Source organism: Xenopus laevis, chromosome 8L (genome assembly GCF_017654675.1).
Source record: "Xenopus laevis strain J_2021 chromosome 8L, Xenopus_laevis_v10.1, whole genome shotgun sequence".
Lineage (NCBI taxonomy): Eukaryota > Metazoa > Chordata > Amphibia > Anura > Pipidae > Xenopus > Xenopus laevis.
This window is the reverse complement of record NC_054385.1, coordinates 16,132,579-16,150,335: the sequence shown is the minus strand read 5'-3', so window position 1 is coordinate 16,150,335 and position 17,757 is coordinate 16,132,579. Positions and strand designations below refer to the sequence as shown.

General features: G+C 39.6%; 1 protein-coding gene across 9 annotated transcripts in view; it reads left to right on the top strand.

Moving 5' to 3' along the window:
- strbp.L (spermatid perinuclear RNA binding protein L homeolog) overlaps positions 1-17,757 on the top strand; it is a 121,786-nt gene that overhangs the window by 94,267 nt on the left and 9,762 nt on the right. For all 9 annotated transcript variants that reach the window (XM_041572058.1, XM_041572059.1, XM_041572055.1 and 6 more), the window contains 3 exon segments: positions 4,931-5,014; positions 7,564-7,772; positions 9,347-9,502. In XM_041572058.1, coding sequence (XP_041427992.1) covers positions 4,931-5,014; positions 7,564-7,772; positions 9,347-9,502 — 449 coding nt within the window.

The window sequence follows — 17,757 nt, the reverse complement described above, 5'->3', positions numbered from 1 at the left end:
CCCAGCTGCCCCTAGTCATGTGACTTGTGCCTGCACTTCAGGAGAGAAATGCTTTCTGGCAGGCTGCTGTTTTTCCTTCTCAAAGTAACTGAATGTGTCTCAGTGGGAAATGGGTTTTTACTATTGAGTGTTGTTCTTAGATCTACCAGGCAGCTGTTATCTTGTGTTAAGGAGCTGCTATCTGGTTACCTTCCCATTGTTCTTTTGTTTGGCTGCTGGGGGGGGGGTGGAAATGGAGGGGGTGATGTCACTCCAACTTGCAGTACAGCAGTAAAGAGTGATTGAAGTTTATCAGAGCACAATTCACATGACTGGAGGCAGCTGGGAAATTGACAATATGTCTAGCCCCATGTCAGATTTCAAAATTGATGCATTTTGAAAAAAAACATGTTTTCCCATGACCGTATCCCTTTAACTTAAAGGTAAGTAAGAGCTACTAAAACCAGAATCCGTAAATCCAAGTTCAGTAAAGGGATTTCTCAAGGTAAAAAGTTTTTAAAGCAACAGTCACATGACAAACCTTCAGTAATTAGACACAAGAACGCATGTACCTGTAGATTGTTCCTGAGAACATAGCAGGTTACATTTCTCTGACACAAACTACCAGGAATCAGTGTTTTTCTGTGATTTTTATCTCCTTTGCATTCCATTGTAGCATTAATCGATGATGGGATATTATTATTAGTTTAAGTAATCTACCATATAAGTTATGTAAGCATTAGTATAGCTAGTTTTGCCTAGGGATATCATTGAGAAAAGTTTTAGCTGACTTTAGTTTTGAAAAAACCTGAAAACCATATGTACTATAATTTATTTATAAAGTGCCAATATATTCCACAGCACTGTAGCTACAAGGGCCTTTTGCTACCCCACCTCAAACGGCAAAAACGAACAGAGCACTAAACCATCATTAATATTCAACTAAATTATCCACAGAATTAATGTCTGGCTACACACCAAACCAACGTAACTTTTGTTTGTGTTTGTGCCTCTACAAAACGTACAGCCATGCACGGCCGTAGTGGTCTAGTGAAGATGTCTAGTCAGTCTCCTCCTGGGGCAGAACAATAAACTATTAAAATATTTCTCATGCACAATCGAGCAACGAAAAATGTGGAAACAATAACTAAATCTTATTCCACACTAAGATCCTAAAATGGACATAATTAGTGGCAACATATTTGGCTTTGAAGCAGGTGGTTATTAAAGTTGTTTCTTATTCTGCTGTATTGTCTGTCTATGTTCCACACTAAACAGGGAGGAAAGAAAACTAGAGAACTGTGAGGTGGTGACGGGACCTTTGTCTACTCTACACAATGTTATCATGACGTTTTAGGCTCGTGGCACTGTCTCACTGTGTTCGAAAACAAGAGAAAATTTGATCAAAGATTGTTGACGAGTGGTAAAATCCGTGGCCAAAATGATTCAAGGTGACCTTCAGACACAAGGTTATAAATCCCATTGCCAGTTCCACCGCATCATGTTGTGTTCTACCTGCATTTGAAGCTTGGATGTGGCTATTTCAGCACATGCCCGTAATAAAGACTAGGGTGCGTTTTTTTCCTGGTCTCCTGTGATGGAACACCGGGCAAATGACTTGTGTGTAAGGGCCCTAAATCCTTCTGAGAGAATGTTCTGTAAAAAGATGAGTTTAAATTAGAGCAGTTTGCTAAAGCACATCATCTCTTTGTTGATAAGCCTTCAAAGGAAAGCATACCATCCCTACAATCAAATGTGAAGGGGGTTCACTGTTTGTGGTTGCATTGCTGCTCCTGGAACTGGCTTCTTTGAGGCTGTGCATAGGATATGGTTTCAAAATTGAGAGCAGTGTCCGAAAGCTGGATCTCCGTCATATGACATTGACTTAAAGAACAGTTCAAAAAGCACAGATGGTTAAAGAGAAAATGCTAAGTGGAAAGCTACAGTCGAGAAAAGACGAAACTTTAAAACTGGAAGACCTCGAGCTGTTTGGAAAACAGTAGATAGAAGTAGAAAGCACATCCAGGGCTATAGGAAGTGATTTCAGTTAAGCTGGCCATAGATTTTTAAAAGATCTTTTCGTTATCGTAAGACCAAGCTTGTCTTGAAACTATTTTTTAAATGTGAGATTTGTCCATCAACTTAAGCTGGCCATAGATGCTGAGATTTTTAAAATATCAGATCCTGATCGTGAGACCACGATCTTCTCAGAACGATCGTACGATCGTACGAATTGACCATCAACTAAAAAGATCAATTTGCCAGGAAAACAAAGGGGAGCACCCTGCTTGGCCCTGCAGACATAGATAGATTGCACTGGGACCGACAAAGATTTTTTGACCTGGCCGATCAATTTCCTGACAGATGTCGGCCGAAAAATCGTAAGATGTACGATCGTTCGAATCTCACTAACCGCACGATAATTTCGAAGGATTGGTCGGGCCTCCCTAAAATCGGTCGTTCGGCAAGAAGAATCGGCGCATCTATGGGGAGCTTAAAAAGACCATTTCATGAGATGTCTTGAAGCCAGGAAAACTGAGGGTAGCTGGCTGCTTGGCCCTGTAAACAATTGTACAATAGATAAGATTTTACTGTGACCGATGAAAATTTTCTAGCCTGGCCGATCAATTTTCTGACCGATGTCAGACGAAAAAATGTTAGATGCGCGATCGTTCGATTCCCACTAACCTCACGATAATTTGACAGAGTGGTTGGATTGCACTAAAATCGATCGCTCATCAAAGAAAAATCTTTGCGTCTATGGGGGGCCTTGATTCCTTGTCTTCTGCAGATGGTTGAAGATGAAGATTAGCAGTCTCCAACAATTTTCTTAGATGTTGACCAGCCACTACCAGGTCATGCAATAATATTGTAGCACACCATACTATGTGATGTCAAGGGGGACTGGTTACAGACATACATACATACATACATACATACATACATACATACATACATACATACATACATACATACTGTAGTTAAGTTGGGTATAAAAAAAACAAAGTTTATCAAGCTCAACCCCTCCAAATGATCCCCAGTGAACATACAGTACATACATACTAGGGATGCACCGAATCCAGGATTCGGTTCGGGATTCGGCCTTTTTCAGCAGGATTCGGCCAAATCCTTCTCCCCAGCCGAATCCTTCTCCCCAACCGAATCGAATCCGAATCCTAATTTTCATATACAAATTAGGGGCGGGGAGGGAATTCGTGTGACTTTTTGTCACAAAACAAGGAAGTAAAAAATGTTTTCCCCTTCCCACCCCTAATAAGCATATGCAAATTAGGATTTGGATTCAGTTTGGTATTCGGCCAAATCTTTTGTGAAGGATTCAGGGGTTCGGCCAAATCCAAAATAGTGGATTCGGTACATCCCTAATACATATATACACTTAAACCAACCTATCTATACAAACATACTGTATATACCGATATCTGTACTAATTGTAGATTTAGTATCTCCATAGATCAAAAATAAAGGATTTGTCTCTAGTTTACATATTTTACAGGGTAGTTCACTTTTAAGTTAACTTTTAATCAGTGCTTGAATTTGAATGAAAAAAGTGGAGGGATGCTCTGTGTGGTGAGAGTGCTAAAACAAGCCCCTCCCACACCATAAGCCACACCCATTGTTATAATAAGCCTCACGCACCAATACTTTCTGGTTTTACCCACTTTAAAGCAAAACCATTTTGATATTTCCTTCTAATGCACAGTTTAATGCCCAGTATGCATAGATTTACGTAAGTAACCTGTAGGGACCCCAAAATTAAAATTGTGCATATGACTTTTCTTGGCTGCCAATACAGCTTCTTCAAACACAGCTCCGTGCCTGTTTATTGTGTCATATCAACCCCATCATATTCTATATTACCCAAGATTATTTCATACAAATCATTCTCTCAATATTCCTTAATCTGCTTCTGTTTAATACCTTAATTTTCTCTTTTTGTTTCCTGTTTTCTTGTCTTCTTTTCTCTATAACTCTCTCTGGTGCCTCCACCTTCTTTATCTGTTTAATACTTCTCTATCTCTTTTATATTTGTCTCCCAGCAATCGCTTCTCTCCTTTTATCCTCTATATATTTAACTATATTATATTTTACCTCTGTATTGTATTTGCATGCAGAAGTGGAGAGGAGCAAAAGACACTTCTGGGATCCCAAACTCTTGCATCCCCTCTGAGGGGATGCTATTTCGCAAAAATAAAGAAGTGAAGGGATGGCATCCCTGTGCATCCCTCCCCAAGTCCAGCACTGCTTTTAATACATAATAGAATGTCTAATTCTAGGCATTTTTTAAATAGCTTTTTGATTATTCGCCTTCTTCTTCTGACTCTTTCCAGCTTTCAAATGGGGGGGTCACTGACCCCGTCTAAAAAACAAATGCTCTGTAAGGATACAAATTTATTGTTATTGCTACTTTTATTACTCATCTTTCTATTCAGACCTCTCCTGTTCATATCCAAGTCTCCTATTCATATCAATGCATGGTTGCCAGGGTAATTTAGGCCCTAGCATCCAGATGGCTGAAATTGCAAACTGGAGAGCTGCTGAATAAAAATCTAAATAACTCCAAAAACCACAAATAATAAAAATGAAAACCAAATGCAAGTTTTCTCAAAATATCACTCTCTACATCAGACTAAAAATTAATCAAATGTGGAAAACCCTTTTACATACTGAGGAGCATGAACTTATGGTACATTGGTGCAATACGGTGCTATGTATTATTTGTGCTGTGTTGTTAACATATTATTCCCAATTATTGGGTCATTTAAATTACATTGGTGATAAAGGCTATAGTATAGCTCTAGTGAGCACTTGGATTTTATACTTGATACAGCATCCAAACCATGGCTATTGTGGTATTATTTGTAAATGGTTTGGTTTTACTGCTGACTTAATCTTTTGGGCTTTGCTAATATTCCTGATATCTCTCTCTCAGGTTCTTGTCTAAAAAGGCCGTTTGATGATGGATCATCTGACGAAAAGGATCCAAATAAGAAATTGAAACGAAACTTGAGCAAAAGTAAGTTCTTCTTGCACTCCAAATGAAAGATTCAGCAATGTCTTGAGGTTTATGCAAGTGCCGAAGTTAATCCTCTGTATCAAAATAAAATCATTTACCTTAAGACACTCGCAATGAATGTTATAGGGAAAGACATCTAGATAGCTGTATGTAGTGTTTACACACCTTTTTAACGTAAGTATGCATCAATCTCTCTTGATTCTCTCTTGTTATGCCCCTTGTGTAATAAATAGGGATGCACCGAATCCAGGGTTTGGCCTTTTTCAGCAGGATTCGGATTGGGCCGAATCCTTCTGCCCGGCCGAACCGAATCCGAATTGTAATTTGCGTATGTAAATTAGGGGCAGGGAAAAAATCTTTGTCACAAAACAAGGAAGTAAAAAATGCTTTCCCCTTCCCACCCCTAATTTGCATATGCATATTCCGTTCGGTATTCGGCACAAAGGTGTATCCCTAGTAATAAATTGTAAAAAGTTTGGTACAGTTCTTATTGGTTGCTGGGATTGCTGCAATTGGATAAACCTTTTATTACATATAGAAATAGTTTCAGGGCACAAATATTGTACATTATGTTTTAGGCCTCTGTACCAGCCCAAGGCAAACACAACCCTTTAGTAGTCAAGATCTGTGCCACTAAAGATACCCCAGTAGCTCCCAATTTCTTCACTGCTAACTCACTGCACATACTGCTGTCAGTTACTGAGCTTATGCACAATATGCTGAATATATAATAAATGTCACAATACAAGGCTGATTTATTATTTATTATTGTGGCACAGCAGTTTTGAAACCAGCACAATTAACATCGGAATTTAATAATGAGCCTTGTAGCATGAGCTTATGTGATGGGAAAATCTAATTTTCTGCTGAATGATTTCTGACAACGCCTAAGCTTAGCTTCTCAACAGCTGCTCAGACCACACTGTCATTAATAATATAAAGATGCTGAACCTTAAAGGAGAACTAAACCCTAAAAATGAATGTGGCTAAAAATGGCATATTTTATATACTAAACTTATTGCACCAGCCTAAAGTTTCAGCTTGTCAAGAGCAGCAATGATCCGGGACTTCACACTTGTCACAGGGGGTCACCATCTTGGAAAGTGTCTGTGACACTCACATGCTCAGTGGGCTCTGAGCAGCTGTTGAGAAGCTAAACTTAGGGGTCGTCACTAATTATCCAGCAGAAAATGAGCTTCCCCTGTAATATAAGCTAAAGCTACTGGGCTGATTATTAAAGGATAAGTAAACATTTAAAATAAGTGAATGTAAAATTGATGAGGGTGCTATTCTAGGCATTATTCATTATTCTTTTTTTTTTTTCATTCCAAGATATTAAGGGATACATGAAATGTTAATATGAATGAATTTTGTTGCAACAGCACCACCTGCTGGTTAATGTTTCACCGCCACGTAGTCAAGGAAGTTGTCAGGAGAAAGAAAGAGGCTGCTCTGATGTTCTTCTGCTTAGGAAAACAATTAGAAACCTTTCTCACATCTTTCCTAAGCAGAAGAACATCAGAGCAGCCTCTTTCTTTCTCCTGACAACTTCCTTGAACACTTGGTGGTCAGACTGGACAGAGACTGACCAGCAGGTGGCGCTGTTGTAACAAAATTCATTCATTTTAACACCACATGTATCCCTTTATATCTTGAATATAAAAAAACCCATAATGAATGTAAATTGCCAACTTGCTTAGAATAGCCCCCTCATCAATTTTACATTCACTTATTTTAAAGGTTTACTTATTCTTTAAATTCTGATGCTAATTGCACTGGTTCCTGTGCTGCCATGTAGTAATTATCTGTATCAATAATCAGCCTTATATTGTGACATTTCTATTCTATGTGTACTGTATATTGTGAGTGGGTCCCTAAGCTCAGTAAGTGACAGCAGCACAGAGCATGTGCAGTGAATCAGCAGAAAAGAAGATGGGGAGCTACTGGGGCATCTTTGGGGAGACAGATCTTTACTGCTACAGGGCTGTGGTTGCCTTGGGCTGGTACAGAAGCACAAGACATAATGTACAACATTTCTAGCTACTTCTTTAGGTAAGTTTTAGTTCTTCTTTAAGGATGGTTTAGTGCAGGTATGGGACCGGTTATCCAGAATGCTGGGGACATGGGTTTTTCCGGATAATGGGTCTTTCTGTAATCTGGGTCTTCAAACCTTAAGTTTACTGGAAAAGCATGTAAAATAAGGCTTAATTATATCTTGGTTTAGATCACGTACAATATACTGTTTATTATTACAAAAAAAAGAAATATTTTTTAAACATTTGGATTATTTGGATATCATAACTGTGTATTAAATATGGCATTTATATAAATTTTAGGGTTTAGTTCCCTTTAAAATGGCATCAACAGAAATGTAATTGTGGGGAAAAAAATCATTTGTTTGGTAAAAACGAACAGAATACTGGGTTATCTAGTCTCAGAGTAAACCCTGAATGATAAGCAGTAGGCTTAGGTGCTGTAGTAGCGAGGAGACCACTGAAAAATGTTATAAAGATAATGTATGTGCCCTTACTGAACCTTTATTTTCACAGTTTTAGACAGCAAACCCATAGACCCTAACCAGCCTATGAATGCACTAATGCGACTTAACCAGATTCGACCTGGTCTGCAGTACAAGCTCTTGTCACAGTCTGGTCCAGTTCATGCACCAGTCTTCACCATGTCTGTGGATGTAGATGGCACAACACATGAAGCTTCTGGGCCATCTAAGAAGACGGCCAAACTTTACGTCGCAGTGAAGGTTTGTATTGTGGCTAGTGGCCGTGAGAAAGGGAGATATACACGTTTCGTTGCATTTTAGATATTCGTTTTCCCAGACAAAAAATGAAATTCGTGTTTAGAAGGCGCACACCCTATATTAACTTATTTCTGGGGTTCAGTTCCCAAGGAGACCGCCCAAATGAATGCCTCCAAAAACTGAATACACATATATAATTTAAGGATCGCACACCCAATTTAAAAAAATAAAGTTTATTACATCAAAAATTTAGACACTTACATCTCTGGCCCAATAAAATTGGGTGTGCGATCCTTAAAGGGATACTGTCATGGGAAACCATGTTAATAGTGCTGCTCCAGCAGAATTCTGCACTGAAATCCATTTCTCAAAAGAGCAAACAGATTTTTTTATATTCAATTTTGAAATCTGACATGGGGCTAGACATATTGCCAATTTCCCAGATGCCCCTGGTCATGTGACTTGTGCTCTGATAAACTTCAATCACTCTTTACTGCTGTACTGCAAGTTGGAGTGATATCGCCCCCTCCCTTTTCCCCCCAGCAGCCAAACAAAAGAACAATGGGAAGGTAACCAGATAGCAGCTCCCTAACACAAGATAACAGCTGCCTGGTAGATCTAAGAACAACACTCAATAGTAAAAACCCATGTCTCACTGAGACACATTCAGTTACATTGAGATGGGAAAACAGCAGCATGCCAGAAAGCATTTCTCTCCTGAAGTGCAGGCACAAGTCACATTACCAGGGGCAGCTGGGAAATTGACAAAATGTCTAGCCCCGTGTCAGATTTCAAAATTAAATATAAAAAAATCTGTTTGCTCTTTTGAGAAATGGATTTCAGTGCAGAATTCTGCTGGAGCAGCACTATTAACTGGTTCATTTTGAAAAAATTTTTTTTCCCATGACAGTATCCCTTTAAATTATATAGGTAGAAAATGAAATTCATCAAGTGTGTGGAATAGCTAGTTTCAGGACTATTAAATAATCCACTATTAGTTTTACAATAGTCTGATTTAAGAAATGAATATAATAAAGCTTTTTTTAGTGGGCTGCAAAAATGGATTGTATACAGTAAAAAAATTGACAATACTTTTTTAGAAACATTGCAAACTTTTGTCTGCATCTGATTAAAAATACTTATTACACTGTATGTTAAGCCTACTAGGTACATGTGTCTGTGGCTGTGCCTTAATTATACAATGCTGAATATAAAAGTAAGTAAAATCTTTGTGATAAGCACAAATAATATTGAGAGTTACATACTATGATAGCCCTGAATTTTGCAAGCACCAATCATTCCTCCTCTGCATAATATGTATACGTTAGATCAGTGCTGTCCAACTGGTGGCCTGTGGACCGCATCTGGCGCCTGGGGCTGCCATTTTTTTTTTTGCCCAAGACTCCAATCTGACCCTGTTGAAAAATATTCCCTATATCTATACTTAGACATATATATCCCTTATATGTATAGGTTATACAGTTGTCTTTTGTCATACTCTCCAATAATCTGTTTCTGTGAATTTTAATTTCAGACTGTCAGATTAAATTGTATCCTGGTTTTTTTTGTCTACACAGGTTTTGCAAGCCATGGGTTACCCTACTGGTTTCGACACAGATCTGGAATGCTTAAGTTCAGATGAAAAGTCAGACAGTGAAGGCAAGAACGAGACGTCTTTTTCCAGCTCCAGCAATATTACAGGAAACTCCAACGCAGACAACAACACCTTGGAGGTGAGTTTTATTCTATCTCACCTCGTGCACAAGCAACGAAATAATGAAGTTTGGGATTTTTCACATAACCTACTTTCTTGCGACATCCCTAGGCAGCGTAAGGTACACAAGGGTTAATCCCATCTTCTGTCTAGAAGGCAGGATGGAATCAGAGGTAGGAGAAGACTTTCATCCTGCTACCTGGAGGTAGGGTGCCTTGAAGCTTAGCTCCTTCACCTGGTTTTCGTTTTACTTTATTTTACTTCACCTTTTCATTTCAGGACCAAACTGTTCTCCCCTTTCAGTGGACGGCCTTATACGCTGCTTTTACATCTTACACACCAAATAGACCACTCAAAGCTTACCCTCCCATTGGCTGTTCTGTTTCCTCCTTGTTGGGTGCTCAGTCCGCAGCGTCCCCACCGATTTTATCACACCAAAACCAAAAAAGTAGACGGCACTCCATTCAAGGAGATAGCAGGTTTATTGCAACTCCCACAAGGATCTCACACCCTGCGCCTTTCGGGATTCATTCCCTTAATCATAGGCATACATCCGAAAAGACACAGACACGTTATATACAAAAGGTACATAGTGACCCCTGCTGGGTTCAGCATGATACTGCTGTTAAAATCACTCTTTTAATCCTCATAGTAAAACCAACATCCCAAAGGTAAAAACCGCATTTGCATATTAAAAGAACATGCTGTTAATTAAAATAATCCCTGTAACCATGTTACTCCGTTCGTATACTTTTAATTAACAGCATGTTCTTTTAATATGCAAATGAGGTTTTTACCTTTGGGATGTTGGTTTTACTATGAGGATTAAAAGAGTGATTTTAACAGCAGTATCATGTTGAACCCAGCAGGGGTCACTAAGTACCTTTTGTATATAACGTGTGTGTTTTTTCGGATGTATGCCTGTGATTAGGGGATTGAATCCAGAAACGCGTAGGGCGTGAGATCCTTGTGGGAGTTGCAATAAACCTGCCGTCTACTTTTTTGGTTTTGGCATTAACATCTTAGTTCTACCATTCAAAGAACTTCCATGGACATGCTTCAGTGCCTATCCAAGCAGACAAACTTCAGTGCTGTCTCTCTACTTAACTATTCAGGAATGCTACAGCAATGCCTCAACACCCAGAAAAAACATGCCATAAGGCTGTTGATTGCCAGGGCTCAAGAAAGGCATGTTCTTACCCTGTCACTCTACTCCATGCACCCTCCCCTCCCCTCTCCATGACATCCTTCAGTGCTGTCATCTGTTCTTGGGACACGATCTGCCCCACTTCTGACTGCAATGTTTGGCCCTCTGTATGGCAGCCCATCTGGCAGCAGTCTACATCTTTAACCTGTTAAACTTGGAATTGAACTAATCAGCAGAACTGCACTAGATCCAGGAGAATGGTCCCTAAACAGGGCAGTCTTTCTTCCAGCTCACAGCAAGAGGGAGATTCCAGCAAGTAAATCTCATGGCGACAAGATTGAACTGCCAGGTTCTACAATAGTGTGCCAGATATCAAAACTCGCAAGCTCTAGCGATAGATGCATTGACAATAAAATGGGACTTCAACCTAGTCTATGTGTTCCCATCATTCGCATGATTTATCCAGTACTACAACGGCTCAGTCTATTCATTGTTATAAAACTGTACTGGCCCGGGTTTTCCGACCTACGCAAACTCTCCATTGCACCCCCATGTGGCTTACCTCAGAGACCCAACCTCCTCCTTCAAGGTCCCAGCTACCACTCAAACCTGGCCAGGCTCTTCCTAATGGCATGACTATTGAGACCTCCATCTGGGGGAACAAGGGCATCTCCAACAGAATAGCTAAGACACTCCTCCAAGCTCGCACAAAACCATTGCCTCTTCCTATAACCAAGTTTGCCTCATGTACAACTCTTGGTGCTCCCAGAGATCTCTGGACCAGGGCCTAAGAGTCTGTTCTCTCAAGGTAAAGATTTATGCCATTTCAATTCTCCTACAATAACAACTGGCCCTACATTCTAATATTAAGACCTTCCTGCAGACATCAGACCACCCTACCAGCATTCATTTCCCCCATGGAACCTGAACCTCATGCTACATGCCTAACAAGGCCCTCCATTTTTCATAGCATGGCTTCTAAAGGTATCAGACTCTTCACATGGAAGACTGCATTCCTGGTGACCATCTCCAAAGTACAATGAGTGTCCAAGTTTGGCGCCCTAAGGCACCATTCTGCATATTCCACAAACACAAGGTGGTCCTTCAGACAGTACCATCCTTTCATCCTAAGGTATCCTCCAACTTTCATCTTAATCAAGAGATTTTGCTTCCATATCTCTGTCCCAAGCATTCCATTTCCACAACTTGAATGTAGTCCAAACCTTAAAGTTCTACATACACCATACCTCAGACACAAGGAATTCCAATGCCCTCTTTGTACTACACAGACCCCTGGGACAGGGTAACCATGCCTCCAAAGCATCCATTAGAAGATGGATCAGGAATTTGATCATTTCTTTTTGATAATTTTGTCTGCCGGTCCAAACACCTTGCAGTCCCCTTCATAGTTTTCCACTCAGTGCCTCGTGGCACTCTACAACCATAAAATATATGCAAAGCACCCAAATGGTCATCAATACAAAGTTCTACCAAGTGCTACCAGTTTTCTCATCCATATACTTTGGGCACAAATTTCTCCAATTAAGTTATTGCATAGCTTGGGGTGCCATGATGGAGCCTTCTGACCCTGTTAACTGTTCTTTACTTTTATACTGTTTTTTTTTTCAAATACTTCACCAATTTCCCTCCCCTTTCTTGCTCTGGGACTAACCCTTCTGTACCCTGTGCTGCCTAGGGACGTAGCAAGAAAAGGGGATTTGTTTTCACTCACCAATAAATCCTTTTTTTGTAGTGCTATCATGGCAGCACAGGGAGTTCTGTCTTCTTTTCTACCTATTGTCATCCTGTCTCTGAGTTGCTGTGCTTGAGGAGGGGTTAATTCCAGAAAGTGAACACCATTGTGGAAAGTTATCCTTCCTCTGATTCCATCCTGCCTTCTAGATGGTAGATGGTATTAACTCTTCTGTAGCCTGTGCTAACATGACAGGGCTAAAAGAAAAGGATTTCCCCCCCCCCAGAAGCCTATCAATAAAACAATGGGAATGTAACCAGATAACAGCTCCCTAACAACTCTCTGGTTTATCTGAGAATAGCACTCAATAGTAAAAATCCAAGTCCCACTGCGACTCCTTTGGCACTTAAGTAAAAGTTTTTCACTTTTTACAAATATCACCGGAGTGCTGCTGTTTTCATTGATTTGCATGATCTTACCCTGGCAGAGGGTACTGCTTGCATCTGGGAAGGCAAAGAGTCGTCTTCCACTGTGTAGCACACATTAACAGGGTTTAACTGTGACTCCTTTAATTACATTGAGCAGGAGAAACAATAACCTGTCTGAAAGCAGTTCCGTCATGAAGTGCTGGCTCTTTCTAAAAGGACAGAATCAGGCAAAATGAGATGGCTGCCTACATACCAATATTACAACTAAAAAAATACACTTGGTTCAGAAATTAAATTTTATATGGAGTGAATTGATATACCTGTCTGGTCCAATTCTTAACACAAAAAGTACTTTAACTTGTTTGCCACAATTCTAATTTCCCCATGACATGGTCGCCACTTCGTGACCTACCACCACTGCCCACTGAGGAGTGGACACAATGAAAGAACACAAAGTTTATTAGCAGCAAATAGTAGCCTGAGATTAATTACATTTAAGGTGCTTTAGTGTTTGTATATTACCCACCAACTGTAATAAATGGGGCAGATATTTTTCCACCCAAACCCTACCCTAACCTGCTACTTTCCAACCAAGCCAAAGTCCTCTTCTTGTTTATGACCCGCTCCAACTTGGTTCCCATCTGACAACTCAATTATGGTCTGGAACAACCACAATGTTATTAGCACTATTATACCACAAAAGTGCATAAACCGTGTTTGAAGTTTATCTATCAACCGCCTAATCCTGCAACCAGGGCTCACCTTCTTGGTCCGATTCTGTGGGTCTCACAGGTTTCTAATTTTCCTGCTTATTACGACATCTTGGCAAAATGGGTGATACTGACAAGGCTTATCATGCGAGCACCTTCATAATTAGCGACTTGCACTCCACTGACAATTCTTTTTTGCACAATAGACCGACACACAGTACAAGGTCGATCAATTCAGTTGACAAATCCATTTTTGCTTCTTGTGTTTATAACAGGGCAAGTTGAGCTTTTTTTACAACATTTAGGGGCCCATTTACTTAGCTCGAGTGAAGGAATAGAATTTCAAATTTCAGAGTGAACTTCGAATTTCAAATGTTTTTTTTGGCTACTTCGACCATTGAATGGGCTACTTCGACCTTCGACTATGACTTCGAATCGAACGTTTCGAACTAAAAATCGTTTGACTATTCGACCATTCGATAATCGAAGTACTGTCTCTTTAAAAAAAAACTTTGACCCCCTAATTCGCCACCTAACGCCTACCGAAGTCAATGTTAGCCTATGGGGAAGGTCCCCATAGGCTTTCTAAGTATTTTTTGGTCGAAGAAAAATCGTTCTATCGATGGATTAAAATCCTTCGAATCGACCGATTCGAAGGATTTAACCGTTCGATCGAACGATTTTTTGTTCAATCAAACGAATTGCGGTAATGCGGATTTCATTTCGCCAATCGAATATCGAGGGTTAATTAACCCTCGATATATGACCTTAAGTAAATTTGCCCCTTAGAGCATTTTACCTGGAACTATGTGTAATCAAATAAAATTGAAATTTTATTAGTGTTAAATAATTTGTGGTTACTGACCTGATGCACCAGTTTTCTTTTCAATAGCCTACAGCATAGCATACAGCCTTTGTATCATTACTCTCAAAACAATACACCAGACCACCCACATTTTTACAATTTATTACTTTGCAAGTGCTGCAGAAAATAATGTGATAAAGATAAGAAATATATTTTGGTAAATATTGTTTGCATTGTTCCCAATTCCAGACCTGTCTATCCATCACCCAAGCTGAAATAGCGATGCTATCTTCAGTATAATATTTTTGTGCTTTTCTGAAGCTGGCCATAGGCGCAAAGATAGATTTTCGGGCCATGTGTGGATTTCCAGATATTTTTTGTACTGTTAAGATCGCTCGTTTAGTCTTTTGGACAGGTTATAAGATTTATATGGGCTAACGATAACATCTCTGCATGTATTGCCTATCCCATGATATCAGGGGGTGACTCTCACTACTACTATTTGTTAGAATAACTTCCGAACTTCCGTATAAATGCTGTCTGTGAATTCATGGCCAATACATTGTATGATTTTTTCTTTTTATTACTTTATTTATAAATCTTGTCAGAGATAGTACTCCAGGTTTTTGTTTGTTCTTTTTAACTGTTTTTAATGGTCACATGTCAGGGCAGTGCAAAGATGCAGCGTTTCGGGTGGCACACCACTCTTTATCAAGTTGAAACACCATACAATCACATGATCTTATATACCTTTGGGAACACTGCCCCCTTGTGTCACCAGACAATATATTACATTATATGTTCATTTAAAGTCCAAACATTTTTAATTCTATCCATATAGCAACATGATGTAGCCACTTATCTGGATATGCAAATGTTGAAATAGAAAATACAACTTAGTCTTGCAGACAACTTGCAATTTGTTACTGTGAGAAGCTATAAAACATTAGATCGGTACAGAATTAAAATGTATTTAAATAAAAACTGATTTAGATCATATTCATGATCGAGGCCATGTGGGGACATAGTTATTAATCTCTGTATCCATCGTGCCTCTCTACGCAACAATTCCTTGTCTCGGTCCCCACCACGTCTCCTTCTTGGTACAGAATCTAAAATCTGAAAACGCAACTGATTAATGCTGTGGACACTTATATTAAAATAATTGGCAACTGGTTGATTTAACTTATTCCTAATTGCTGACTTGTGTTCTGTCAACCTTCCTTTGCACTCCGAATCATTTTTCCTGCATATGTTTTTCCACATGGGAATTTAATACTATACATTACATATGTGGATGCACATGTGTAAAAGCCTTTAATTGGAATAGGGGTGTCTTTTAATAGGTCATACAGCCATGCACCCTTCAATACATTCCCACAAAGGCTGTAAGTAAAGGAAAAGTCCCATTTTTACGTGTTTTCGGAGCTGTCTGACCCAGATCTGCCCTTACCAGCTTACCTCCAATAATATCACTATACTCTACACTCTCAGCAATTGTGATAATGTTAAAGATCTCTTTGTATGCGATGGGTGGAAGGAACAGGGTCGGACTGGACCCTTGGGGGCCCACCAGGTTCCATATTTCAGGGGCCCCTGCAGCGTGTGTCATGCATGCGCGAAAGACGGCGCATTTGCGTTGGAAAGTTTAAAACCCGCCATTAAGTTTTATAAATAGCCCAGGTTGGCTATAAAACGGCCAACCTGGCAACCCTGAACACGTGGTTATAGATCACTGCTTTCAACCACACTTTTTATTTTATAGGTGGGGGTCTACTATGGTGTGGTTTGGGAGGGTGGACCAGGGAGGCCTCTAGAGGGGCCTAGGTTTGTTAACAGGGACAGTGCACACCCCTTTTAACATGTGCTGAATGAATTGAGCTTGTGCTGAACATACTTTTTGCCTATTGTTTTAGTATATAAAGAAAGGGAGCGGGTTAAGTCCGAGAGAAAAGCCCAACAGGCACTTTAGTGCTTTAGAACAACAAATTGTAAAATATGGATTTTTAAACTCCTATTTATTGTGGCTGTTTTTAGCAATTGTATTTTTAGGTGTATACTGCCCTTTTAAACCACCTTGCTTTTCTTGACATCTTTTATGGAAAATTGTGTTTTCCTTTTAAGTTTAAATCAAATACAACGAAGACAGAGACTCAGGGCTATGGGCTTGGAATGACTACTTAGCGAAAGCAGATTCCAATTATTATACAGTTAATTATTCAGAAACAGTGGGATGTTTTTAGTAATTCCTTAAGCGCAACACATCTTAAAAGGAGCAAATTTCACATTTCCAGGTTGTCCATCCAAATGTGGCCACTTTGCCAATGCACTGAAAAGGACCAGCAAAAAAAAAAAAAAAAAACGCCCAAGATCGAAAATATGGACCAAATGCTAAACCTGCTTACATTGTACATTGTGTGTAAGGTAATAAATTTCAGTGAGTAATAAAAACCTGTGCAATCCAACAGAATAGTCATTGTTCTACAAAAGTTGTCAGACAAAATTTGTAAAGATTATAAGGCTTATTTACAAATGCAAGTGACCTGTGACCTGTCACAAAGCACCTACAATGCAGAAGTGTTTCTCTAATTCCAACTTAATTCCGGCAATGAGTGATAGATGTGCCCGACACAAGTTGCAATGTCGTCTCTTCCGGCCCTAAAGCTCCTCATTGACCTGCAGATTTATATAAGATGTTTTGGAATCGTATGACCGAACGATTGTTTAAAGCTACGATTTGTCCATCAGCAAAAACGACCATTTCAAGTGATATCGTCCAGTAGCAGCCCAAAACCGGAAGAGGATATGATGTTTATGCTTTCATTTGAACGAACGTTCCTCTGTGTTGCATTGGTTCGACGCGAGGAATCCATTGGGAATATTCGGATCTTTCTTTTATGCTTTTCTGTGTATATATATATATATACCGATTTAATGAACGATAGTTGACAGGTGTCACGCAAGCACCTCCCCACACATGCGCAGTTAACAAATTGTAAACGATCGCAATCTGTCCGTCCCATCAATGGGCAATTTTCAGTTTGCCCCATCAATTTCCCAACCGATGTCAGGGGAAAGATCAGTCGATGTACAATTGTTCATTGCACTCCGACCTCCAGATAATTTGGCGAATTGGTTGGATTCCACTGAAATCAGTCATTCATCAAAGAAAAATCTTTGCGTCTATGGGGGCTTAAGTCTCAATATGATGATACTTGTTTCTTTAGGTGCAAGTACACTGCGTCTATTGGCAACCCTAAAGCAACCATTACATTCAAAGGTGGCTGTAGCTCCTGGGTTCCCCTAAACCAGTAGTTGCCAAGTGCACCTATATGGAAATTTAAGGAGTGGTTTTGGACACAAGTAACATTAATGAATGGTGCAGATTTGTGCACAAACACAACTGGGATTTTGCTAGTAAATGAGCCCTTATGTCTGCCAAATAGTTATGTACAACACAATTTGTTTTGGAAATAAAGAGCTATGATGGC